This window comes from Neolamprologus multifasciatus, chromosome 23 (assembly GCF_963576455.1).
Source record: "Neolamprologus multifasciatus chromosome 23, fNeoMul1.2, whole genome shotgun sequence".
In the NCBI taxonomy this organism is placed as follows: Eukaryota; Metazoa; Chordata; class Actinopteri; order Cichliformes; family Cichlidae; genus Neolamprologus; species Neolamprologus multifasciatus.
The window spans coordinates 10,119,880-10,147,187 of record NC_140460.1 but is presented as its reverse complement, the minus strand read 5'-3'; the positions used below and the strand labels follow the sequence as shown (position 1 = coordinate 10,147,187).

At 38.8% G+C, this 27,308-nt stretch overlaps 1 protein-coding gene across 6 annotated transcripts in view; it reads right to left on the bottom strand.

Annotated features, from left to right (window-relative positions):
* The window catches only part of shroom2a (shroom family member 2a), a 44,627-nt gene extending 17,331 nt beyond the window's left edge, over nucleotides 1-27,296 (bottom strand). For 2 of the 6 annotated variants that reach the window (XM_085151700.1, XM_085151701.1), the window contains exons 1-4: nucleotides 27,181-27,296; nucleotides 24,739-24,952; nucleotides 13,140-13,288; nucleotides 41-142 (exon numbers count right to left, since the gene is read on the bottom strand). In XM_085151700.1, the coding sequence (XP_085007826.1) occupies nucleotides 41-142; nucleotides 13,140-13,288; nucleotides 24,739-24,945 (458 nt within the window). In that variant the 5' untranslated portion in view covers nucleotides 24,946-24,952; nucleotides 27,181-27,296. Of the gene's footprint in view, nucleotides 1-40; nucleotides 13,289-24,738; nucleotides 24,953-27,180 lie in introns of those variants that run through there. The other 4 variants (XM_085151704.1, XM_085151705.1, XM_085151702.1 and 1 more) reach the window with 3 other exon arrangements.
* Between the last annotated feature and the right edge of the window lie 12 nt (nucleotides 27,297-27,308).

The following is a 27,308-nucleotide window of genomic DNA, read 5'->3' as shown; positions in this document are numbered from 1 at the left end:
AATGTTCACTACGGATTACAATGAAGCTGCAGGTTCGTACCTCATGGAACTTCGCAAAATCTTCGTAAGAAAGCTTCTCGCCACAAGCACGTCATTCTCTGAGGGCATTTTCTGAGCTACAATATCCACCATTTTCATATTCCTGGGCAGCAGGGGGAGGAACACATACACACATACTAAGAGCTCGACTGGCAAACACAGGACAACCTCACACTTAGAGGTCAGTGTCTCACAAACTGAGCAGGACAAGTGATCCTGAACCTTCAAATGACCCCCAGCCCTACTTCACCTACAACTTTTATTACATGTTTACAAACTGTAATGGACACATTGGTGTGGCATGGATATGGGAAATTTGTGTAGGGTCAAATATATTTATGCTTTTATCATTATAAGCTTTGATTTTTGTTGTAATTTTCCCCCCTCTATAGTCACTGCATTTTTATGTTGTGCTGCAAAAGCCTACAGGCAGAAATGAATGCCAATAATGTGGATATATGAAACTTATAATAAAAAAAAAAAAGACAGTTATCTTTTTATTTTGTTTTACTCGTCAGTGGAAGCCAAAAATCATAATAATATAAAAATATAATTATAATTAATGGGAGGCATTATTTATCACCGAGTATTCTCATAGGCAGGACAGCCGACGAACGTGTATTACAGCTCTGGAGACGCCTGCTGATATGTAGCGTTAGAGCCCCCTCTACTGGTCAAAAACTGATGACACTGTCACAGCACGAGCATGCTCAAAGTCGGGGCATGTGCATGAGGTCATACCTGGTCACGATGGACAGAAAAGTACATTACAGAGCAAATGCAGTTTCACTGATCGGTCATTAGGCTCATTATGTGAGCGTAGCTGAGGTGAGCTCAGACTTTGCCATATGGTCTGTGAGGGAACAGCAGCCCAGCATGGGGTGGGGGCGCTTAAGAGGACAGACGATCTCTTACACAGTCAGATCAGCCTCTTCACCCCTCAATGCAAGCTGTCGTCTGCCTCCCAGACCGCCTCTCTGTCCCCACCGAGGTTAAACTGACACAGTTTGACAGGAATGAGGAAATGAGGAGAACCTTGTAGTTACACTTGCAGTCGTTAAAATAACCGAGTGTTTGGTTTTATAATTCAACATTTCTGGCCAATCTGGAAATTTGTGTCAAATGAGCCAAAACACTAAACTCAACCTATAACAAAACAGCTGAAATAGAGGAATCACGATAACTGTGACTTTATATGATATAGATGGTGTTAATAATGCTCAAGATTTTTGAGACCAATGCAGATATTTGGCATCGAAAAATATTACAGGCTGATTATCACTCGTTTATGTTTCATGTGTTCAGACACAAGAAATTTAACAGTTGTTGTTTGTCGTTGTTCACTGACTTTTATCTAACCTCTACCCTGTTTTGGGAGGCAGGTCTAGCCAACAACTCGTTGACCCTAAGATGAGGGAAACTCAGGTTTTTGTTACAGAAAGATTTACCTTTAATTCTGAGTCAGTTACCATGGTAACAGAGTCTGAAGTAAAGCTGCAGATTTGGCCCCATTTATAATGGCTTAATTCGTATTTAAAATAGCTCATCCTCCCACAACTACAATGGAATATTTAAAATATATACAAGCTTAGACATTTCTTACAGCATGTTTTCCTTTACTGACAAAACTTTAAATGTATTAAAGACTTAGAAAGCCAATCTGCATTTTTTCAGTTAAACTATTACTGAACTCTTCACTCCTAAAACATCTCTGGTATGGCTGTAAGAGAGCCATCATCAATCAGTGAAGGCTGATGTTGGATTGGATTGGAAATAGTTCTTGTTTCAATCTCATGAAGCTTTTTTTATCCTCACTGGATAATTACTGGAACAACAAAATGGTAAGAACCTGTAGCAAAAATAACTTTTACCTAATAAAAGGGCTGTCAGTAATCTGTGTCTGATGCGTTTCTCCAGATTTTATCTTCAGTTTCTGTCACCTACATTTTGTCCCTCTCAGGTTACAGCTGAATAATTAGATTTAGAAATTAAATGTTTCATCTAATGAAATTTCAAGTTGAGCAAGTACATATAAAAAAAAAAAACCCTCATATTATATTATGGTCAGTACTGATACGGTTTGCTGGGAGGCTCTGTTCTAGCAGGGCTCTATTATGACAGCTTTCCCTACCTACTCTCACATGTGCTTAACTCATGGTGAAGATACAGTTGACTGTTACTTAATAGAGTTAATTAACTCAGAGTTTGTTAAACATGCTTCCTGGACACAGATCACATCATTTATCAGTCTTTATAATCGCTGATATTGAGAGACCTGTAAATTCCTAATACTGACCCAGCAATGAATTGGCTGGGCTCTAATAAAACTAAACAACTGTGCAGCTGTGCTTTTTGTTTTCTCTCATTATTCTGCAATTTTTGCCAATTTGCTAAACAAAAATGTGTTTTTGGTTGAAACATATTTTTATAGGTGAGAATAACATCATTCAGTGATCCTCAGCAATGCAGTTGTAGGCTACTAATAAAGTTTGAGTTGGTAAAAATATTCTCAAATATTACATGAGAAACCAAACATAACATTTTGATGTTACTGCCTGAACTCTGGGGACAACAAACTTTTTCTGTCATTTTTAAAGGACGTGTTTGCTGAATCAGGGACTCAGGCCTTCTGGGTTAGAAAATCCATTATCCATCTATCAACTGATGGAGTTTAACACTTCAGAACAATGCCCATCGTGTTTTAATTCACGTATTCAATGTGTTGCACTTTGTCTACTTTCAGTATGGCTCTCTGGAAAATAATGTTCTGAACTCTGTGCTAGAAACCTCGGGGTCAATAGTTTCTGCCCCTTAAGTCACTTTGCTCTCAGCAGTCTGATGGTAAGCGAATCAAACAGCAGCTTCCTTCAGATGGAGACATGAAAACAATTTTCATAACTTAAGCTTTTATTTTTGCACCCTGCACTCTTTTTATAGATTGAGATTTAAGGTTAAGCTCAATAAAGTGGGACGATTCCACAAAATTAATTGTGGATTAGAGTTAAGGCCTATTTAGAGGACAAAGAAAAGCCAACACGGGGGCTCGGTCTTCCTCATCTCCCATCAGTCCATGTTTCTGGGGCACTAGCCGCTAACCACACATGGCGCCTGCTATTGGTATGCAAATGAGGCTGGTTTTATTAGGCCTATCGTCAGGGCTACAGCTGGACCAGCACAGATATGCTTGGAAAGTGAATCAGATGGCATGAAAGGGGGGGGGGGGGGGGGGGGGTAGATTTTTACTGACTGACCAGTTTAGATTCAGTTTCAAATGACAAGTACCAGCAAAAAAAAACCAAAAAGCTTAACAACTAATGGTCAGTTAATTATTAATACTTTATTCACAGACTTTTTTGGTAGCTAAAATCCTTTCAGTCAAAGATTAATATGCATCTGGTTTTGAAATGTTAAGTCTTGCTGATCATGGCTTAACCTAAAATAATGGGTGACCTCTTACTGAGTGATAAGACAGAAGCAATCACAACAATAACAGAGTATTAGGGTCAGAAAAACAAGCACAGAGGCCCCAGATGTGTGACAGGTCAAAAAAAAAAAAAAGTCTCCAAACATTGAAATCAAAGGTTTGAATTTAAGAAGCGAATAAATCATTAAATAAAGTTCATTAGCACTCACCAAAGATCTGCACGAAGGAATTCAGAAATGACACAAAGAAGGAAATCTGCTTTTTTAAAGATACTCCTATAATATCAGGCTGGAAATCAGTTTGAAGGACCAGCTGCGTGCTGGTCAGGCACCACATTCCAATGCCACTTCAAAGACGCGCCGAAATAAAGAGGCACACAGGCCGCTGGGTATCATCCATACCACCAAACTCACAGGCCAGGGATAGCTCACGTGCAATATTCAACACAGAATAGCCATTACTAAAACTAAGTCCTCCTGATAGATTTAGGCTGAGCAGAGAGGAGATTTCCTTCAGGATTACTTGGGTTTTTCCCCTGAGAGGGGGTGCAGGAGTGGGCAGAAATGGAGGAGGAGGGCTATTGTCACAGCCAGCCCGTACCTTGCCCCGTCTCATTGGCTCCAAAGGGCTAATATGCTAATGATGGGATGAAATGCCGGACTTTTCTCTTCCCTTCCCATCTCCCCTGTTGTGAGGCAGACATGCATTTATACCATTACTATGGCAACAGGTTGATCTCTAGGGTGTGAGGGCACCCAGTTTCCCAAAAGCCTCCATTATAGAGCATGGCTAAGGAAGGAACATCAGCAACAACAACAGACTTAGCATTAAATTGTGCTTCTTACTCTAAGTGTAGCCTTATAAATGCTGTTAAAGTAAATTAGAAAATTATTTCTGAAGATGAGCCTGGTATCAAAATGCAGAGAAAACAAAAAAAAGGAAACCTTACATTGTAATTTCTTTTGAAAAGTCACTGACAGGTTGATATTGCCCTTTAAAATTAAACCTTTCTGACATTAATTATCAGAAAACATCCAGGTTACCAGTGCATGTTCCTAATTAACGACATCACACAAGAGCAAAATATGGCCCAAGGGCTGAAAATGGCCTGCAAACCATCTTTATCTAACACTAACAACCTAAAAGGCAAATGAAACTATGTCAGCCACCCAATAAGAGCCAGAACGTTTGCCTTTTTTCTGGGGAGGGATCTCCACCTGCAGCAGGCTCTGGTTAGAGTGACCCTCCAGCTCACAGAGGCTCTCCAGAACAGAACAAAAACTACCATCATGGTGGACTTCAAGTCTGTCTGACTACGGGGGTGGTGGACTATGGGGACCATCACTATCACAGGAAAGCAGAAAAACAGCAACTTGAGTTTCAAAGTAAGATTTGGCTCAATTTTTAAACCATCTGATTGTCTCACACAGATAAAAAAAAAAAAAATCCCATGAAAAATCTGGGTGGAAAGTAATTCACTAATTTCTCTGTGTTAGATACGCTGTATTTGTAGTACCATGTGCTCATAAATAGAGGTTTTCTTTATTTGTTGATACAGATCTTTTCTGTGATGGTATCAAAATTACAGTAAAGTAACACGGGTCACAGAAAATGAAGACATTTGTAGACACTCTTCACCACTGTGTGTCTCGTTTTTTTTTTTTTTTTGCCTTGTCAATCTTTGGCATTTTGCTTCTTGTATCTAAGTCAGTCTTGCCCTATGAGAAAAAAAGGTTGCCCACCTCTGCACTAGAATCTACTGATGCTGAGAAGTTGAGAAGTGGCAGATGTGTCATTTGTTCTATTAGGTTATTGCCCGCAGTGTGTGAGCTAATGTCACACATCTTAAATAAATAGTTGGGAAATTAACAAAAATCCTATCCAACAACTGTGTTGACTGTTTCCCCCCAAATTAATGGAAACTATAAGACATTTAAACTCTTATTTTCCTTCATTTCAATTTCATTTTCAATGACCTGTCATGCCACCTTCAAAAAAAAAAAAAAAAAAAAAAAAAATCAATCAATTTCTTACAAGAATATTTAACTTTGTGCGATGGAGAGCAAGCACAAATTCCTGAGTGTTTTTTTCCCTGACTAAAAATGTGCTCTGGCACCACCAGCAAGAGGTCTGGTGACAGGCAAGAAGATTAGCGAAGAAAGGTTGCACCCTAAAGCTGATAGGAAGGCAATAAAATTCACAGTCTTCTATTGTGAGGGAAGCAATCAAGCGTACAATCCATCTGAACAAGGTCTGCATTGTGAGGCTCAGCTGTGGGATTATGTTCTTCACAGGTTTAACAAACGCAGCTGATATCATTAACATTTGTTGCAATATCTACGATTAAAAACCTAAATGTAATAAGAAAGCACATGTTAGTGACCTGAAAAGATGGAGCATTAAAAGCAACAATACCAAAAGGTGAGGTTGCGAGTGCCAAACCTGCACTTTTCAGGTAAACTGTTGGGCTGTATTTGGTCTCTAAAAAGGCACTCACAAAGACCTTCTTCAGCAAATCCTACAATCAAACCAGTCATGTTTCGGGTGAGAGAGGTGAACCGTGAGCAGCACGTAATGACCAGCACATTCCTGGGCTGAGTGGCATACCAGCTGTCAAGTCACTGGCTGCTGCACTGACCAGAGACTAGAAACACCTGGAAACCTTTTTCATTTTCGGAGGCTGACAATCTAAACATCACGGCTGACCCTCCCTGTATTATGTCTCAAAACAACATCCATACATTACATTACAAGGCTGGTTTCACAAAGGTTTGTCGGGTTCGATCAGATTATAGATAGATAGATACCTTACCCCTCAGTATTACTGACCTTAAGACCTGAAGTTACCACTGTAACAATCAGTGACATCTCCATTAACCAGCAGCTCGGGATGCATGATATCCCTTTAATCCCTAGTAAGTGGTTTCAACTTGCTTCGTTTGTTTTCTTATTCCACATCCACCTGCTGCTTCAGTGTATCTTAAAAACGACAGTGTCATGTTTAGGCACTAATAGCTAATGTGTAATTGTGTAAGGACATGGTTTGTGTTGAATCATGTCCCTTTGGAACAGGAACCCCACGTGTTTATAAATTAATTGGAAATGACCGCTCAGTGTCACTTATCCCACGACCTGGCATGTCAGTGTATGAGCCATGCCAGCAGTTTTGACAAACAGCACTAACTGACACTCTGTGGATGAGAACAGGCTGGATTCTGTGTTAGGCATGCCATCACCACAAACCCTTCTGAAACCTTACTCTGTAAGGTTTCTGATGCAGCCTGCACAGGTACAACGGTGGTAACGGTGTCAGCCACTGCTGTAGATTTACAGCACAAGCGTGATTTTAGGTGTGAGCTGACATGACTCAGCACCTCTCACTCAACATGTTCAGAGAGATGTTCTTTAAGGTAGAAGATAGAAGAACATCACTCAGATCACTCAGTTCAATTCAGTTTTATTCATACAATGCCAAATCACAGTCACCTGAATGTGACTGACCGACTCTGAGCAAGCACTTGGTGAAAGAAACACTCAGTGCATCATGGGAAACCCAGAAACCAAGACCTATTCCAACGTAACTAAGGGAGGCTTTAGGGTCCTCTAATCCAGCCCTGACTATAATTTACTAGCTGGGAAACATTTATTACCCCTTTGGAAAGATAACATGTCTTTGATTAACACTCTGTCACTTCACCTCTCTCTGTCAAATCCACATGGTAGTTTTGACATTTTATTCACTGGAATACAGAAAGCTTTAATGAAAGATTTGCATTTTAGGAACAAGTCAGAGTTATAGTTGGAGAATTGGAGTGCTCATAAACCTTTAGTTGAATTTGTCTTTCATCTTTCATCCTGTACTATGAATTTTAATGCCATTCCAACAGCCATACTCCCAGGCATGCTAAGCAAGTAACTTCACTTTTCAAAGATACATTAGATTTTAAGACACTAATTTCTTCATTTTACTCAAAAAACTTTTTAAGGACCTGCATGAACTCTGCTGCAGTACCTTCATGGTCCATCAGGAGGCTACGGATCACACTTCAGGAATCACTGATCTAAACTATCATTTCCTTACTTGAGAAACAATTTTAAGAAATCTGCTTACAACAACAATTCAGCACACTGCATTCCCAACATAGTGCATGGGCTTATTTAGAAAAACAAAGCCCAGCAAACGTAAGCTCTGCACCCCCCGCTGAATGCTTGCACTGATGCCAGTAAGCTTTTCCAGGTATAACTGGATTGTTCACTGAAACACTGCGCAGCCTTCACGTATCTGAATCAGACACAGACGCGCATTCTGAGTATTGGAGACGTCTCTTTCAGTACAAAATAACGAGGCTGGTTTGTGACTGTGGTAGCATTGTAATAATACCAAGAGCAGGAAACCAAATGCCACAATGCACTACAAGCCGCATGTACAGTTTAATGATTCACTCCACAGTTAGTGGCATGTACAGCAAATGCCTGAAAGGAGGCCAGTCCAGACTGTAGGAGGCCTCGTAGGGAATGAAACCCTGACAGCTCCAAACTGCAGAAACAAACAAAATAAAGTGAACTGCACAGAGGAAAAAAAAAAAAAAGTTTCTTCATCAAGAGCTTTACTCTAGAGACACAACCTTCAACAGCAACATTACAATACAACAACTTCTTAACAGTCCCTACTATATGGTCCTAAAGACCAAGAACATACATAAGCACTTCATTTGAGCTTATATTTTATACTTTATGCAACTATTTTATACTCAGTGTAAAACTGTACCACTGCTAATGCTTTTGCACCCTTGTTTACCCACCTTTTTATAGCACCACAATTTCAATATTACGTATCGTTCTGGTCTCATGTCACTGTCCTGTTTTCAATTTAAACAATTTGCTATCTGAATGAAAAATAGGTTACCAAAGACAAGCAATTTCAATTTAAACTCCGACCAGTATTGTTAACTAAACCGGATGCCGAAAAATGACTGAAAAAGTAGAGTTCCTCAAGTGGCCATGTAAGGCTGGCAACAAGTGAGAGTTAGCGCCCATATTATATAAGAATGAAAAGATAGTAAAAAATAATAATACCCAATTAGAAGCCAAAATAACCATAAGTTACAAGGGAAATAAAATTAAAAACAAACTAAACTCAGTGGGCCATAAAAAAAAGCACAAATTAATACTTAGGATCAGAAACTTTCATGCAGGACTTTGACTAAACTCGACTAATTTTGTATTTCAGACTCCGCAAACAGCAACAATAACATGTTGGCGCTCATGCAAATGCAGTGTGTGGGAGAATTATAGTGTTTTACTGCATGCTGTAGTTAGGGCTGGCAAATTTTAAAACAAATTGTGGATGGAAGGTGCAATTTAGCTTTAGCTCAGCTCACACCCTGATTGTGTTTTTGAAGTAGACCAAAATGTGTTTTCCTGGAAAACCCGAGAGATTTCTGCACGGCGCTGAAGCACGTTTGTTTTGTCGAGGCGTGTGCAAATACGAGATGCTTTTCCCACACGTAACCACACCTTTGTGATTCTCGTGTGACTTGCGACGAGCCTCTCCCCTTTGACATTATGCTCACTATCTCAAATTAGTCACCGCATGCAAAAAACCTAAAACATGGCTCACTGCATCAAGCTCCTCCCTCCTGTCTGTGCAGAGGCCACACCTGTAAACTGGAGCAGGTCCTGACAGCTTTCTGGTCCCTGTTCAACTACCCAATATTATCCCTAAAATAACAACAAAGGTGTTACACACACAGATACAGATCAGGGCTCCGTGGTAGTGATGAGGAAAGAGACATCTTTAACATTTTAAAACCTCAACACAAGTTTTCTACACAACAATCAGAATGCAGCTGGATGAAAAATAGACAAAAATGGGGCTGAAATTGAAGCTTTGAGGTTCAGTAAATGTACCACTATCACTCTGTTGTGAGCTAAATCAGACACAGACTTGTTATTGTGGCCTTGGAAAATGACTGAGTGGAGATGCCATCTCAGACAGCCGGAACAAAGCAAATTCTTCACCACAGACGAGCAGAAAGAGTCCCGTGGGACTGGAAGTCTGTAAAGTGCAACATGAACAATAAGACCTGACCTTGTAAGGAAACGTCTGAAATGACAATACCCAGATCCTTTACTCATGCATCCTGCTCCTCTGTCGCATAATAAATCCAAAATTCCCTCCTCTTTTTCACAAGGAATAATATATATGGCAGTCAGACATTATGTGAAGTTTACAAGTCTAACTGCTCTCCAGATATTTATTACAGAAAAGATAAATTCATGCTGTTAGGTACAGTTAATTTACCTTAAGCTAACGAAAGGTCAAGCAGTCTCATACAGTCCTGCAATACCAGGGTATGATTGGAAATTTACAGGGAGTTGCACTGCATAACAAAACTCCATGTTAGCTAATGAGAAATACAAGTTTTTTTTAAATTTTAAGTCCGAAAACTTCCTCACACCAAGAAGGTCTTGGATTTGAATCCACCATCTGACTGGGGCGTTTCTACTTCGCCCATATCAGTATCGATATCCAGCATGATTTTTTTGATGAGTTTTTTTTAAGTGTATGACTGAGGTATAGTAATTTATCATACTTCATGTAAAAAGTGCAAAAGAAGAAGGTGAGTGCGGGTGGTGTTTCCCAGGTCCACCTTCAGCATTTTTATCTTCTTACAGCCTCTGATTGCTCCACAGCCGCTAACCCTCATTCACCTTTCTGCTATCTGATCAAGTCAGAAAGATCTACATTCCTGCTGCCATTTCAGTGCAACTTTCTCTATGTTAAGCATCCAGATAACATACATTAAAGGTGGCGCCTGTATCCTCACTTCCAGCTCCATGTTTTTGTACTTGGTGCAGCCCCTCAGTTTAACATCAATTTAAAAAAAAAGAAATTTTAGCTTCTCTCCCCTTCAAGACCAAATGTCAGAGAGAGCCCTCTCTCTGACATTTTACGGAGCCATGAGTACTAAAAATAAATAAATACAAAAAAAAAAGAAAAAAAAAGAATAAATAATTAAATAATAATAATTACTTTGATCCTCACATGCTTTTTGGAGTAGTTTGATCAAATCTGATGTAAATTAATTACATTTTTATTCATACAGAAGTTATCAGAAAGTAGCTAATTTTATCAGCTCCACTATAAAAAGTAGCTCTAATTGGTAATGATCTTTCGGCATCTTAAATCAGTCACATGGTTATGTTCATGCAGGTCATCCATCTCTCAGGATGTTTTAGTTATTCTTCCACTCTAAAGAAAAACCGAGGTTGAAAATGAAAATTTGGTTTCGGAGGCTACATGCAGACACTGAACTATCCTATGTGAAATAATTATACCATCGCTGAACCTAACTACTTTTTTTTTTTTTAACCTTAAAAACAGATCACATCATGAGAGTCTACACATAAGTCTTTCTTCTTAAAAAAGGGGAAAGGTTTAAATGCATTAGGAATATCTTCAAATGTCTTTTTCCTAAAGGAAAGGTAGTTTCAGAGGTGGCTGTTTTTAGAGGGTATAAGGAAAACTGGGCTGTAGGTAGATAATGACCTGCAATGACACGCCCTGTTTATTAGAGCTGGCAAAAATAATGTTTATGAAACTCACACTTACAGTAATGAGCTGATTAAGTAAGTGTGATTTACAGGCCTTTTTTTTTGAAGCGTAAAGTGAACACATGCACAAGTTTATGTGTTCTTACATATTTCTGCTTGGTCATGAAATGAACACAGCTTGGTATAAACAGTAAAACCTGCTAGTTTCCAGACTCAACAATAAACACGTCCATTGAGAACAGACCACAATAAGCAAGTCACGCAGCCTCGTCCTTGTGGAGAGATAAATGGTGAGTGGACCTCCTTGTACGGTAGGATTTGTTCAGGGGTTACGTTATGATATGATACAACACAGAAAGAAATGCAGGCTGCAAAGAGGACACAATGAGAGTTCTGTTTGACACAGAACAAACCCGTCTGTAAGCAGGACTGACAAATGAGTCATCACTTACACCAGATATGAAAAGTAAACCATAAGTCACAACAAGTGGCTTTTAACCAGCACACTGATGTAATTACAGTGATTGTAGCCTGAGTTATTATAGCCGTATTGGTTTTTATTTTCCATTCAGTTTTAATTCTATATTCATTTCAGTTAGTTTGGAGAGTGGATTTATTTCAGTGCTATTTTTAGTTTTTGAGGCATCTGCCACACTGCAAATGGGAACAGTCAATTTGTTCATCCCACATCGTATTGCAGCTGATGGTTGGTCACGAGAAGACAGTCCCAGGTCCAGTTGCCTAAGAGACCCTTTTATACATTTACCATGCTGTCATATCCCAGTAACAGCATCCTTGAGTCACTTCTCATTGGTAATAAGTAGCTCAGAACAGTTCAGTAAAGCCAAGCCTCCTGAGGCTGGTGGTTCAGATTCAACCAAATCGACAAAACCTAAACTATACTCATATGGAAAAGAAATAGTAAAAACTTATAAAAGACTTGCATGAGATGTGGCCTACTTCAGCGGTCTCCAACCTTTTTTGCGCCACGGACCGGTTTATGCCCAACAATATTTTCACGGACCGGCCTTTAAGGTGTCGCGGTAAATACAACAAAATAAAACTAGTACCGGTACCAAAAAAAAGAAGATTTATTCATAACACACGTGAAAAGACCCAGGAAAACTGAGTTAACGATAAAAACGATAACAAAATAACGCTGAAAACCGATAAAAACCCTGAAAAACATACATTTCAGACCTGAGCCTCAACTCTCGCGGCCCAGTACCAAACGACTCACGGACCGGTACCGGTCCGAGGCCCGGGGGTTGGGGACCGCTGGCCTACTTCATATAGTGAATCATATAAGGCTTATATGATTTACTCATGAAAGTGGCCACTTTCTCATTACTTTCATATATTGTTTTAGTAAGTATCCAAAACATACAAGTTTCATTTATATGATTTTTCAAGGAATCTTATATCTGTTTTCACTCTTGTATGATTTGCATACAAGTTTATAAGATTTATATATATCTTTTCCATATGGGTAGGCATTTATGCTTTATTATTTCTTCAAGTACAACACAATTTTCAATTGGTTTTTATATTTTGTTTTCTTAGTTTGTTTCTTGGTAACTATAATAACTGATTGTGGTTTCCTGGTATCTTAACGATCCATTCACTGGTTAAAGAGAAAAGACAGTGACATGTGGCTAAAGTGCTGCTATCTGAAAGCAACACAATCAAGAAAAGCCTCATCATGGAGCATGTGAGACCAACTGGCGAAGATAAAAAAAAAAAAAAAAAATCTCAGTGCCATATAAGGGGATTTGCCTAACAGCTTCCTCTTGTGTGTGCGTGCTTGCCACACCTTCCTGTGTGGGATCCAACAGAAAAAAATGATGTCATCCATATCTTTACTTCCTTCTTCGAAACGTTTCGTCATGAACAACTTTCACACGCCACAAACTCCTAATGACTATGGGCTAAAACAACCTGGTAAAACAGGAACATCCAGCTGCTGGGAACTCAAATAGTGAAATCCCTGAAAGGCTGCATACACTCAAACAGCTGTGAGAAGCAGGATCCTCTATCTCCATGGTTGGAGTTGTTACCACAGCGACCCATCGGGCGAAGGGGGATGTAAACATCCTGTAACTGGGGACAGGTTACCTACCTTTTCACCACCAGACTGAGGGTCTTGTGGGATCCCTTTACGAGGCAGATTGCCTCCTGTCTATATCCAGTCAGGGGAATCTCGTTGATGTTGACAAGCTCGTCTCCCACCTGGAGACCCACAGCTGCTGCTTTACTGCTCTCCTCAACCTGGAAAGCAGACACAAAACAGAGTTACTTCACCTTCAAGCAACCCAGTGGTGTCATAGGACCCTAGCTGTATGTTTATAAATGCAGTTGTGATCATTTTAAAATTATAAACACATTTTTCATAGTAATTGATCCAATGGTGTGGCAGGGATAATGGAAAGTCACGTGCAGATATATTTGTGTATGCTACTTAAGAATATACTTTACAACAATTTTCCAATTCTGATGGAACATTTAATTTGTTCAAATTATGACTAACCTTCCTGCTGCCTAATATTATGAATTTAGAAATGCAATTTTTCTTCAATGCCTCTTTGGTATCAAAGAAAGTTGGTAACAAAGCCTTAATAATTTTGATTATAAATAAAATAGCCTTTAAATATCCAATATTCATAATCTTTTCACATTGAAATATGCTTGACTTTGTCAGCTTAAACGAAACTTCTTATATTTTTAAGAATTGTGTCAAGGTGGACTTAAAAAAATATATTCTTGAAAAAAATGAAAACTAAATCAAATAAAAATGTTTGAATGTGTTGCCATTACAACTTTTATTTGGAGAGAAGAACAAGACCTCTTGAAAGTTTTATGTATGCAAGGAAAAAAAAACTAATAAAACTCCTCCATCAAAAAAAAAGAAGAAAGAAAAACAATAAAATGAATATGGATATAACAAAAGCTTGCCTGATGGGGTAGATTTTGCCCTTATAGTGATTATTGTTACATCATAGAATAGCTAACAGCTCCCTCTGTACAGAGTATACAGTTTAAAAGAGACTTTTTATATCTTAGAGGCTCCCACTGCTGTGTTGTCAAAAAGATCAAGTATCCTGATACAAACTAAGCCTGGTGTTACTTACTGCCTCTCAGCACTTTGAAACTACTGATAAGCAAATCCCTGATATTTACTGTGGTTTTAAAAACCTTCTGGTGTGACCTTAAAATGTAGTGCTTGTGTAACGGCTGCAAATATGAGTTTTATTTCAGTGAATTCATTTAAATTAAACTGTTATATTCTTATTTATCTAATAAACTGTTCAAAATATTAAAAAAAAGACAAACCTTTAAACCCAAATGGCATGTAAACATGACATTTTAAATAAAGCCACATTTTATTTAGGATTATTAATTAAATAAACAATAAAAAAAAATATGCTGTGATTGTATGAGTTTTGATTATCATAAACGTTAGTTTTAATTTGCCAATAGTGGCTAAATAAACAAATACATAATTGAAATACAAACACAGACTCACTTAGAGCCCAGACATAAATCTCTAAATACAGTGGCATTTACCGCCATCCGCCAGTGGCTAATATTCAACTACCGAGCCAACCATGCAGTATCACACTGTCTGCCATACCAGTATAATACCAGTATGTTAACAGTATAAATTTTTACATGATATAAAAGTGTCACACTGAGATATCAATGACATACTGTGTGTTTATGCTCCGTAGTGTACACAGCAACAACCCAAACGTGTCTGAGTGTGAGCGCAGCGAGTCGGTCTCAGATGTCAGCTCCTTAGTTCCTTAGAAGGGAGCGACAGTGTTGTGAAAAATATCTGTTAATGTCTCGATTTCTTTTTCATTTTTGTTTCAGATCAAACTGTTTTTAATATTAGGCAAAGATAAAACAAGTAATTAGAAAATGCAATTTTTAAATGATGATTTCATCCAATAAAAAGTGAAGACAAATGCTTTTCACACCACTGCACTTCAACAATCTCCAACAAAGGACATTACTTTGCAAAACACACACACACACACAAAAAACTGTTCCCGTTAAAGGTGAAACCAACAAACTTGTTTCACCACTTGAGGCAAAAAGACACCGTTGAGTACAACTGGGATACCAAGGCACGTGAGGAGAAAATAACCATAGTGGGTGATATGTGGCCAAAAGTAAACAAACTTGCTCAAGCAAATGTCGCTGGAGCGCTCATTAGCTGCACTCCTTATGACAGCAAACGGTGCAGAGCAGTGAGTAAAGGCTAATGTAACTGCATCCGTCTCACTGCTATTGGTACTATAATGGTGTGGCTGCTGCTGGCAAGTTGTGGTAGTAGATTCACTCTTTGAATTAGGCAGTGCATTATCAATGATAGCAGGTCATGGGAAAAGGAGGATGGAAAATGCACTTCATTTTCCTTGAAATACTGTGACTGAATTCTGAGGCTATATTGCCAACTGCTAGGGTCAAATCAATGGATTGGTGTGGATTGGTTTATAAAACTGTATTAAACTACGTGTTTGGAGCACCGGGCCATTTCCTGTTGGCCCGAAGGCCATTCTTACCTGCCATGAACAGCGAGCCATGGCTCAATAGCAAGAAGGAGTGAGTTGACTTATGAAGCTTATGAAGAGTTTCATTTTAATGTTTAATGCTTTGTATTTCAGTCTAACAAATATTCTAAAATGTAGGCTGTTGGTATAAGATAATTGCTTTGTGTCTTTAAATGCTATGACTGCTGAGTTTTTGTGCATGGTCTGGTTTCAGAGTGATACATTTGATCCAAGGTAAGCAGGTGTCCTTAAACACACACTGACATTGAGGATAATGCTAACATCTAAAAATTGAATGTTGGTATCATACTAATAACACGCAGGGACAGAAATAGGTGTGCAAGTCCTTACTTTACAGCTTTTATAAAGACATCACCATCCTTAGCTCATATTTAAAATGATTAACAAGCTTAAAGATGACTTTAATTATAGTTCTTTTTTCATATTGGTATTTTAAACATTGCTTATCGAACCGCAATTTCACATTGTGATTCATCCATGAAACACTTTCATTTTCAAAATGGCAGCATAGCTACATTCTGCTTTTTTAATAAAATTCAACAATTTTAAAAATGTGTCAGAGCCGAGTCTCTTGCTGACATTCACTCTCTGTAGATTTTATAGAGTAGCAGTGACAGAACACACACTCCACTGTTTATCAAAATGAACAGCAGGCCAGCAGACTTCTAAAGAGACGAATCAAAGGCTATAAAACACTTCAAAAGGCTGCCGAACAAGCCGGTGGCGTGATGATGATGAAAAAACAAACTGTTCTGCGTTTGTTTGAGAGGGGAAAAAACACCTGGAATAGTACAAAGGGATGTATAGCGAACACAGTGAACTTCTTTTAGATACACTGACTGAAGCACAGCTTACACAGATGGGAACCCTGACGTGAGAAATCGTGAGGGTTCAGAAGGTCAGAAACTCAGATGTGAGACGTGCATGATGGCATGATGGTCAGCGTGGAAAGAAAAGCTGCAAGACTTTGCTTGGCGGTTGGCACATTAGCATACAAAAGTCGAAATCTGCAGCTGATTATCAGTCCTCCAAGCACTCAACCTGAGAGAGGGGGGCTGCATGACTCAACTGCACAAGTATGTGTAGGTTTACAGACCATTCCTTCTTATACAGCCTTTATCCTCAGAGCCCCAGATAGCACTAATCACACTGCAGCCTATTTTCATTTTTCTGTAACGCGGAGGTTCAGGCAGGGTGGATTTTTATGCTGGCTGGAGAGATTCCTGATCTGATCCTGATATGGTCATGCTTTCTGTAGAGAATCACTGATACATTTGCTGAGAGTTACAATGTTTAAAAGTGCTTACAAAACACCCTCAGTTTCACTGAAAGTTGAAACTATTCTCACTTGTAGAAACACTATAGCCTGTACTAAGAAACAGAAATCGCACAGAGTTTCCCGTGAAGGCAGTTTTAACTTAGGAGTTTTGGTTTGGGTAAAATTAACATAAAACGTCTTAAATAGAGGTGTCAGACACCAGGAAGCAAACGGTATAATGGTATAGAATAAATCTTGTGATGTTTTTCTTTCTCTAAACTTTCTCCCTTTTCTCCCCAATCCCATTTATTCTTACTGAAGGCCAAGGGTGCTGGACTCATTTCAGATGTGAAAGGGGCCAAAAAGCATAAAAAATAAAAAAAAAAATTCTTAAAAAAAAAAAAAAGTTAAAAAAAGGAAGAAGAAGAAAGTAAGAAGTTCATAAAAGTGGTGTGCTATGATTTAAATGTGGTATTTTGTGTTGGTTAATGATGTAGAAAGCTAAACAGCCAAATATGGTAAGATTTTAAACTGCAGCAGCACATCAGCGTGAAGAAAAACAAAAAGGATTCAGGATACTGCTCGGGTGAACTGTGGTGTCCTCATACCCCGTAACCCCGTAACCATTTGTACTAGCGCTTGAACCACGATGTACTTGCTGCAGTCTCATAAACGATAGGTGGTGCTAGTTTAGGAACAGAGGAAAGCAAAAAAGGAAACAAAGCCATTGCTGAAGATGCTCAGGTTACAAGACAGCTTGTGTGGCAGCAGTTGTGGAGTATGGCGAGTATGAAATACCGACACATCCACACAGGAGACAGGTGGATGTAAATTAAAATCAGTGAAAATTAAAGCCAAAAAAAGCAAAATAAACTCATCCTGGATTAAGCGAGTCTTTACCAACTATGGGGGTGGCATATAGGGTTAACTGGGCAACTAGGACCAGAAGAATCCACTAGAGGCCAACCTTCAGCTAAAAAGATATGAGGTGCTGTCAATGAATAGTCTGAATTTGTTTACATAATCAAATACTTGAAGTTCTTTAGTCTTGCTAACGCTTTCAGGGTATTTTTATATGTAAAAGTAACAGCTAATAGCTGTAGCTTGCACATGAAAAAAAAAATACATATACAACCTCATACTTGACAGGTGGTAAGAGAGTAGTGGGGCATAACACCTATTTAAATGCCCACTCGCAACTGATACAGTGGCATACTTGGGAGCTGGCAGGTGAAAGAGCATTTAATGTTTCACTTGTGTTCCTATATGCGCAGGAACACTAACTTTTACATCAAAGAAGGACAGAAACAAGTTTTAAAAATACCTTTAAAAAAGAACTTTCAGTATAAAAATTGAGCTAAAAACTGTTTTCTTCAAACTGCTGTTTAGGCAGTGCACATACAAGAAAAGCTGTTTTCAAGATCAGCAACTTGCCCATGACACCCTCGGGCTACATGCAAGTCTCTTCATTTCATACAAATTAACACGAAACATAGAAAGAAAAGAAGATTTGAATAATGTAAATCTAACGGTTCCAGAGAACAGCTTAAAAAAACACACAAAATGTCAAGGCTTTTGTTCATATGACATGAAGGCAGGGGATTCACACTGCTTCTTCCAGCATGTTTCACCATTAAAGCTCAATCAGCATGAACCATACCATGCCCTTTGTTTACCATCTCCTTTCAGGCTGCAATCAGTCTGACTGCAGCCATCCTGGACTCCTCAAAAATAGCCCCCTGTCCCCATGTGGGTCATGAAGGGAAGGATGTGGTGGCGATGAGGGTAAGGGATGAGTCTTTTCTGCTGACAGATCTCCTGCGCAGTGTGCTGAACGCACAGCTTATGTATCGTGTTTGCACACATTGTACTTTGACAAAGCTCGAGCAAGGAAGGAGAAAAAAAAAACTCACTGAAAGTAACCCTAAAGTGAACTTTTTTCAATAATATCGAGCACTTTTTAAGACACTTTACAAACATCTGCTTGTGACCCACACATCTGTGACAGTTATTCACCTCAATATTTTATTTTCATCAATTCCAAGCAGGCGGGAATAAATTACTGGACACCATTTCTGTCATGACACTTTCAGAAGGACAAGTGATAGAAGAGTATTCACACTTCTTTTGAACAATCTGTACCAACTATTTTGAGTATGTTTAAAATTATATGCTCTAAATCCATATGGCGTACTAAAAAACAAACAAAAAACTGAACATGGAACGGTTTCCAAACAAATACCAGAGCAATCCTCTGCTTCTTCAGCCAGACTTTCATCCTGTGGCTGAACTCCAACTCAGACTAGAGCTGGTCACCATTGTTCTGTTGATTAACTTGGTGTAGCAGCACTCAAAGCAACCGTCCACTTGATGTAGGTTTTGGTTAAAGTGGATCTTCAGAACCTGCGCTCTGTACTATGAACCAAGTTCAACATACCCAAGATATGAATTCCTCAAAGTTTCTTTTCGGGGTGGCTTAGGCTCAAGATGTACAGCAGATCATTCGTCAATAAGAAGGCTGGCGATCCGATCCCTAGCTGCTCTAGCCTCCTTGCCAAAGCATGCAAGATATGAGGTTCCTGACAGACATCTCTCTGTTCTGAAGTCTTTTGCCCCACCTGAACCATAATCCTGCTCTATGAATCATCGTTTCTTAAGAGGTTGAGCAATTCTAGAGCACTCAAAACTACGTGGTCACAAAGAGGATTCATTAATTGCTAAAACCTGTTCACCTGAGCGTGATTTATCACAGCATGTAAGCACAGAGACATTGAAGGATGTCTTTAAGAGCAAACTATATGTTGCTACATATAAAATGTAGCCCTTAGTGGAGGAAACATATTAGGGCTGCATACCCAGCTGTCTCGTGTAAAACAGGATTATTTAAGTTTACTGGGGCTAAGGGCTTTAAGTCCACGAAGACCTTGAGCATAACTGAGCTATGAGAAGAATGTTCAGAATTTTAATTAGATCCAGGATATTTTTAACCAGTAGCCTGAACCTGTCATCAAACTCTGGGCCCATTTACAATAAAATATTTAACTGAAGGGACCTAAGAGAAAAAGAGCCAACAAAAGTACTGATTTAAGCAGACAAATAGGGAGACTATGCCCTTTTGGTTGATACATGAAAGACATACTTGCCAAAACCAAATTAGGTGCTTAATGCTCATTACTCACACTGAAAATGGATTTCACAAAAAGTCATGGACCTATTAGAAACCAAAACTAAGAGGAAAAACTATGAACTATGAAGAGGTGTAGTTTATTAAGACCGAAGCCTTGATGGCACAATGTCAGTATTTTTCTTTGTTTTTTCATGTTGGGTTAGGTCAGTGATGCCATTTACATCAATCAACTTCCCTGTGAACTGGCTGAAACTGACTCTCACTAACAGTTTTTATAGTCAATGTTTTCACATTAATATAGCAATAAAACTCAAGATTCAAGGATAACCTTTATTGTCAAAGCACTGCAGTGCAGAAACAATGAACCTGGGTAGGCAATCCTTGGTTACCCTTCGCAAAAAGTGGATTCTCTCCACAATCGTTTATGGTCACTGGGCTCAGGGCATTTCTTTTCTTTCTGAAATCTGCCACGATCTCCTCGGTCTTGCTGTTGAGCATAAGACTGCTACTGGAGCTGCCATGTTCATTACCTCTCGTCTGTATGTATTCTTATTGTTGGAGATAAAACCAATGTCTGTTGGGTCATCTGTTCTGTCATCTTGTTTGACAGTAAAGATTATGGATAAAGAGTGAATACAGAAGAAGGCTCAACCTAGACATCCTGGGGAAGGCCTGTCCTGATGGTGATAGTGGGAGATGTGTTTGAGTAACCTGAAATTCTATAGAGTGTTCTTGACGGTACGGTTACATTTTTCTATTTAATGCCATGCTTTACGTCAACACTCACTAGAGAATAACTCATGCGTCACCAGACCAAGATAAACCAACGTTTCTAGTTAGAAATTGCCTTGATTGCTGTGACAGTCTCCGTGTACTGATAAAAGGCATCTATCCATCTATTTTATATGACAAAACAGCTGAGCATAGTGGAGGTTTGCTAATGACTTGGAAGACTGGAGCTATTGCGGTGATTACTGGTTTATTTTCAGGTAGCATTAGCAAAGAAATATCTCCAGTGTGGAACAGGGTAAAGCCCTGAATGCATTGTTTAGATTTGTGTAAACACAATCCAGTACATTCTTGCGCCTTGTATGACACTTGACACTCCGGTGAAATTAACGAAAAGGTGTTAGCCTGGTTAAAGTCCATAGTGACAGTGAAGACTTCTTCTGGATGCAAGTTCTGATATTTGCTAATGGAAAAGTGTAACATTTCATGTACTAACGTAGCATTAGTTTGCAGTGTTATTTAGACTGCAATTATCCCTTGAGATGATAGAAAGGCCGGGACCTAACCATGATGTATTCTAGGTCTGGAATACACCGTACAATCATACTTTGCAATGTTATTCTCAGTTGTACTTCATCCAACCTTTTAACAATGGAACGAATATGGTTGGATGGCAAGAAATATGGTTGGATGTGGTAATTTGTAAGGTGCAGCCTTCAGCTTGGAATATAGCCCCGCTCCCTTTCTGATGTGCTGCCATCAGGGCCCTTATTTGGCATCTGTCTGCTTGGATCGTAATCCAAGCAGATCACGTTACTGGAGAAATCTCAAATCAAATTAATTTTCACTCAAAAATATGAGCTACAAGCAAACACTATAAGACTGAGATGGCTGTAGGTTACTTCTACTTGAATGGAGAATTGAATTTAACCCTTTAACATAATAAGGTCCAGACTGTCATCACTGATAACCCCAAGCTTAACTCTCTGCTATCGAAACATGTACTTTGTTTTTAAAAAACTGTTCTCAGAAGACTTGGGAAACAAAACAAAATTATCATTCTAACTGGAACACATCAAAAACTATTCAAATGCTTTTCCCCTAAAAGGGGAAAAAAACAAGGTGAGGGTTTGTGTCATCACTGATGAAGTTTTAGACCTCACAGGGTTGACTGGGGCTGAATGTTAAATTGGATACTGGAAAGTAAGTTGAACTTTGGGTGAAGTACAGGAAACTACCAAAGGTGTGAAGTTCCTGCATTGTCATGCTTGAGTTCTGATACAGCGATACTGTATCTATGACACAGCCTGACGGGTACTTTCCCAGAAATATGAAGAGATGTAATCATGACACAGACCCTAACAATATGCAGTATAAACACAGTATTTTGATGAGCACAAAGAAAATAATGGGATAATATGAAGTTTCATAACTCTAACAATCCGTGTATGGACTTGGCTGGTTATAAAGTGTCCTTTTTTCCACTGTGTCAGTAAACATAACACTTGTTCAACATTTAGCAGCTTCAAGTTAAACATGATCAGTTTCACTTGTGATAGCAGAGCAATGCAAACACACCAGCCTTGAGTATAAGTGCAAACAACATCACGATGGCAGGGTTTCAGCATAGTGTACTACAAATTTAGTTGCACATGGCCTAGCAGCACACCACTAGTCTAACTTTTCTTCAAATTGAACAACTATTAAGAGTTCATTCTAGCTCACATGTGCCACTCTTGCACATGAAGGCACAAAAACAGCCAACAAAGGATTGTGATGTTTGTGTTGACACATGTCCTCCTATCAATCAGAAAGAACATGAGGTTTGGTTGCATCATCATCTAGTTAACCCAAATAATTCACCAACCCACCTTCATAAATCACTGCTTATAATCTGAGAGCCACTCCAAAAGAGCACAAATCACTAACCCCAATTTAATTCATCCCATCATGCCATTCCAGTAGGCTTCAAACTGTCACGGATAATTCACTACATTTAGAAAATCAAACAAAGCAGCATTCCTCCCCAGATTCTGGCACCACAAGCTTTCCTCCAAATGAAATCTAACCCAGCACAAAAGTAAGAGAAAGCAAATATCCAGGTGAGATATAATAACACTGACCAGAGGCTAAGTGACAGCTAACTAAACTCTGTTAAATCCTAGCCATGACTAATTCACTTATAAGATTATTAAGAAAAATTACACCAACTAGGAAAGAGTCTGAAAAAAATCAATTAAATATTTTACAGATCAAAAGCTGCGAGTAAAGAGTTAACATCTCACCATCTGATCCAAACAGGTCCGTTTCTGTTGGTCCTTATTATAATGTTCAGGGCCAAAACATTAGTAATAAATACTGACAACAACAAAACAAAAAACTGCAGCATACCATGAAATGGATGGCTCGTAAACAGTCAGGATGTGAGTCATTTCAATCACGTTTGCACGTTTGTGGGGTGGCAGTGGTGCTAAGTGTCCTGTGGTGGAGTTTCATCCATCTGGGATGGACTTTGGAACGTCAACACAGGAATGGCAAACTAAGACCAAGCAGTGCCACAGCTCCCAACAAACAGCAGCTGGTATTTTACCGAGTCAAATAACTAGCAAGGTCTTTTGTTGTCAATCATTACACAGTCAACAGAGAAATGAGCTTACAGTGAGGGTTCATTGAGGTCTGAGAGCTGACTGGCAGGCTCTGTGGTTACACACTCTCCTCCTGGGTGCTGTACGCAAACTGCAGCTCACGTAAACACCCACATAGCAAATGAGATATGGTGCTTGACCTGTTTAATGTTTGGGTTTCGGGGATTTAAAATGCTGACTTTAGTCAAATAACAGCAGCTCGCACTGAAATATTACACAAGAAACTCAAAAAAAAAAATTATGAAAACACATGTATGAATGAAGTCTGTACCAGGGATGGGCAACATCCTTCTTCAGAGGGGCAGACTGATTTTGATTTAGTAATCAAAGAGCACCACACTGAATAACATAATACGCATTGTTAGTGGTTTTTCCTTCATATTAAAAGGACAATCCACATTCTCTTAGTCTTAAAGTTCAGTCAACACCACACAGTGCGCACCGACCCTTCCCATCTCATTTTCCTCTTTTAGCAGGCTGGTTGCTGTTACCCTCATCCTGCGATTGGACGAACTAACTCCACCATCTTTAACTGCAGCTGGTGACGGTCAGCCTTATTCTGCTGTGAGCTGCTGCCCAGAGCTCTCTGAGGCAAACCATAGCCCAAGGTGATGGAGCTTGAGTCCATCCGAGGGATGAGAGGCTCAGTGAAGAATCAGCTGATATTTGCTCTGTTTTTTTAATGCAGGTGCACACTGTTCCTGTCCAAGGAACACTTTTTTTTTTTAAAAATGTTGTTTTTGAACTTGAAAGTTATTTGTAGTTGTGGTTGCTCATTTTCCTTTTGTTTTGCTTTGTTCATTTGTCTCTTTTAATTCTATGTTGTTGTACTTGTACTTTTCAACATGTTCAAAATAAAGATTAAATCAATCAATCAAATAGAGAAAGAGAGAGAGACATGCAAAGGCTCCCTGGGTCGGACTTGAAGCCGGAGCGGCCGCTCTCAGCCGTATGGCACGTGGTCAGTGCCCTCAAGCTACACTTTTTATTGATTGTTTTTTTGTTTAGTTTTTTTGAAGCGGGGGAGGTTGTTTTGTTTGAGGACATCAGCAGCCCAATTGAGATCGTCAATTTGTTGTATTTTGTCCATGGGTGATCTATGACAGCTATTGAAAATTTACCAAACCACTAAGTATAATCATTTATAACATTTCTTTAAAGTCCTTAAATCAAAATTGAGCAATACATCAGACTAAAACTTTGACCTCTACATCCCTATGAAAAATCAGAGCATGGCATCACACAAACATTTAAAAAGATGAAATTCAAAAGCTTGATTAGATTTTTTAAAAAAAGCATTAGATCCTGCTCTCTGACTCACAAACTCAGCACCTTAACTCTCACCTGTGTTTACTATAAAAAGACTAAATGAAAATATTTACCTTGGTTATGAGCAGTGGCTCCCGGTGTTCAAGTCCCCCTCTGAGCGTGAACCCCCACGGGGCACCTCCTGACAGAAATACTTCCACCAGCTTGAAGCTCTCACAGTCTCTGCTCCTCTGATCCAGATCTCCTGATTTCTGCACCACATGCCAAAAGCTCTCCGTTTCTGTACAGCGCAGATCATTTTTATATCCTTCAGCATCCATTGTACTTCTATAAAAGTAAAAAAAAAAAAAAAAAGGAGAGATAGATATCCAGTCAATATATCATAATGGGTACCGTTCTAAAATAATAGTTTACCACAGGGGACTGTTTCCATAAGGATTATTGTTTGGTCCAGTCTATTTCTGCATACTTTCCAACACATACCATTTTAGCACAGTTTGTCCCAGCGATATGCTGATGACACAAAGCTGTAACTCCTATTGAAATCAACTCAATTAACTCATCACTTTCTGCATCTCTTCCACTGGCTAAAAAATAAACTACTGACTTTTTATTAATAATGTGTCACATACCAGTGGCTGGAAAAACTTAAAGACTCTGAATTAGACTGGTTGATAAGATGTTTCACTGTAAATTAAGAGCTATGTAACCACTGCAGTTTGTCACCAAGATCACACAAAAACTACCACAGCCATACAGACACTTACTGTAATTTTTGAGGTCCAGAAGTATTTTTAGAGCCCAAATATCATGTGGTGTGGTGTTTTAACACTATACGCCTCATAGGATTCATATCTTCCTTCAAAAGACATAAGTTCTTGAGGTGAATAAAGGGCCTAAAGGGCATAGAATAAAATGCTATCTTTTAGTCTGAGGCATTTTGAAGATCCGTAGGACTAAAAAAGCACTTCATAAACACCAGTTCATCTCCAGTTTTCATATGAGACAACATACATGATGCCATGGCTATTGATACATCAGTGTGGCGTATACCACAATACCTGTATTGTATTTTGTTGATATTTTTACTAACTGAAGTCCCTCTATTGAGCTTTTTACTTGGCAATTATTTATTTATTTATTTTTTTAAACAGAGCTAATTTTTTTTGTTTTACTTTTTAAAAATGTTATAAAACTCCTTTATTTTTTTTATTTTTACCTTACTGAGCTACCTTGTCTTGTCAAGTTTTGTACTTTATTTGAGCTATTTGGCGGCATGTTATATTTAATGTTTTTGCTGCTGCAACACCGGCTCAACTTCTAACCAGGATTCCTTCTGTCCTCCAAATTCCTGAGTGTTGACCATATTAAAAAAGTCTTTTAGCACAGAACACATCCTGACTAAAAGATGGGCCTGGTATCAAAATGTAGGTAAAAAAGGGAACCTTTGAAATAATGTAACATGTTTTCACCAACCACCTATCCCATATGCAGATATGTCATATAAAAGTCTACCCAAAATTTTGCAGTTTTTGAAGTTTTCCTCCAGTGAATCATCGGGAAACAGGCAAACGTTCTAGAGTGCCAGTGACTGTTTCTGTTACTCTGTTTCACAGACATTAAATTGATACTATTGAAACTCTGTTATATCCCATGATAATGATGCTCAGAGCTGATTATAGAAAAAAAAAATGCCCCAAACAAAGATTTTGGCTTTTGATTGACTTCGCAGTACTTTGTGACGGAGCATAAAGTGTTTTTCAGCCATGAAAAATTTATGTAGATATCTCCCGTTGATATGAACTTATGAGGGTTTAAAAATGCTTGAGAAAACTACATTTCAACCCACCCGTATGTACTTCGAGGCACTCCAATTCTGAAATAATTCAGGAAATGAAGACAAAACTTTATTTAATATACTAAAATTACTGAACAAAATAACATAAGTTGATTTTATATGAAATGAGCCACAGTGCACATTAGCTTATATAAAAAAGTGATGAGACAGTAAACAAATTAAGAAATAAAAGGGAAACTGGGAAAGTAAAAACACTTTGGAAGCTGAACTGAGCGGAACTATAAGAAATAAGACATATTTAAAACTAAATAAAAACGCCTGAAAAATAACACGGACTCTGGTTACAGTGACAGAACATTGGATTTAGGGCTCTTATTTTGAAAGGAACCTACCACGAACATGCAGACTTTCATTTATTAACTTCTTCAAGTCATAAAATATCTTCTACGTCCATCTGTACGGAGCTCTGGGAGACTAAAGCAGGAAACCTGTAACACCTGTTGTTGTCAAACTGCAGACAGGGTGATTTAAACTTAATGCTCTTACATGCGAGAGAATTAAACGCACCAGCAGCACAATGGAAACCATCCTCGGCTCAACCACCAAATAAGCCGAGTAACACCGACCTGGTCGCTCACACAGGCAACACAAACTTCGTCCCACACTAGCAAAATCAAACAAACTCACCTACTCCATGAGGTGCGCAGCTATTTTGGGAAAAATATTACAAAAGTCGCTCTGAAACGGCGGACCTTACCTGAGAATCCAAGTTTTGGATGAACCGGTGAACAGGAAAGCTTCGTCGGGTTGGCACGGAGTAATATCCCAGGTTTACGTTACACATACTTCATCTTTTTTAACTGGTTTTATTTTAAAAGGAACAAC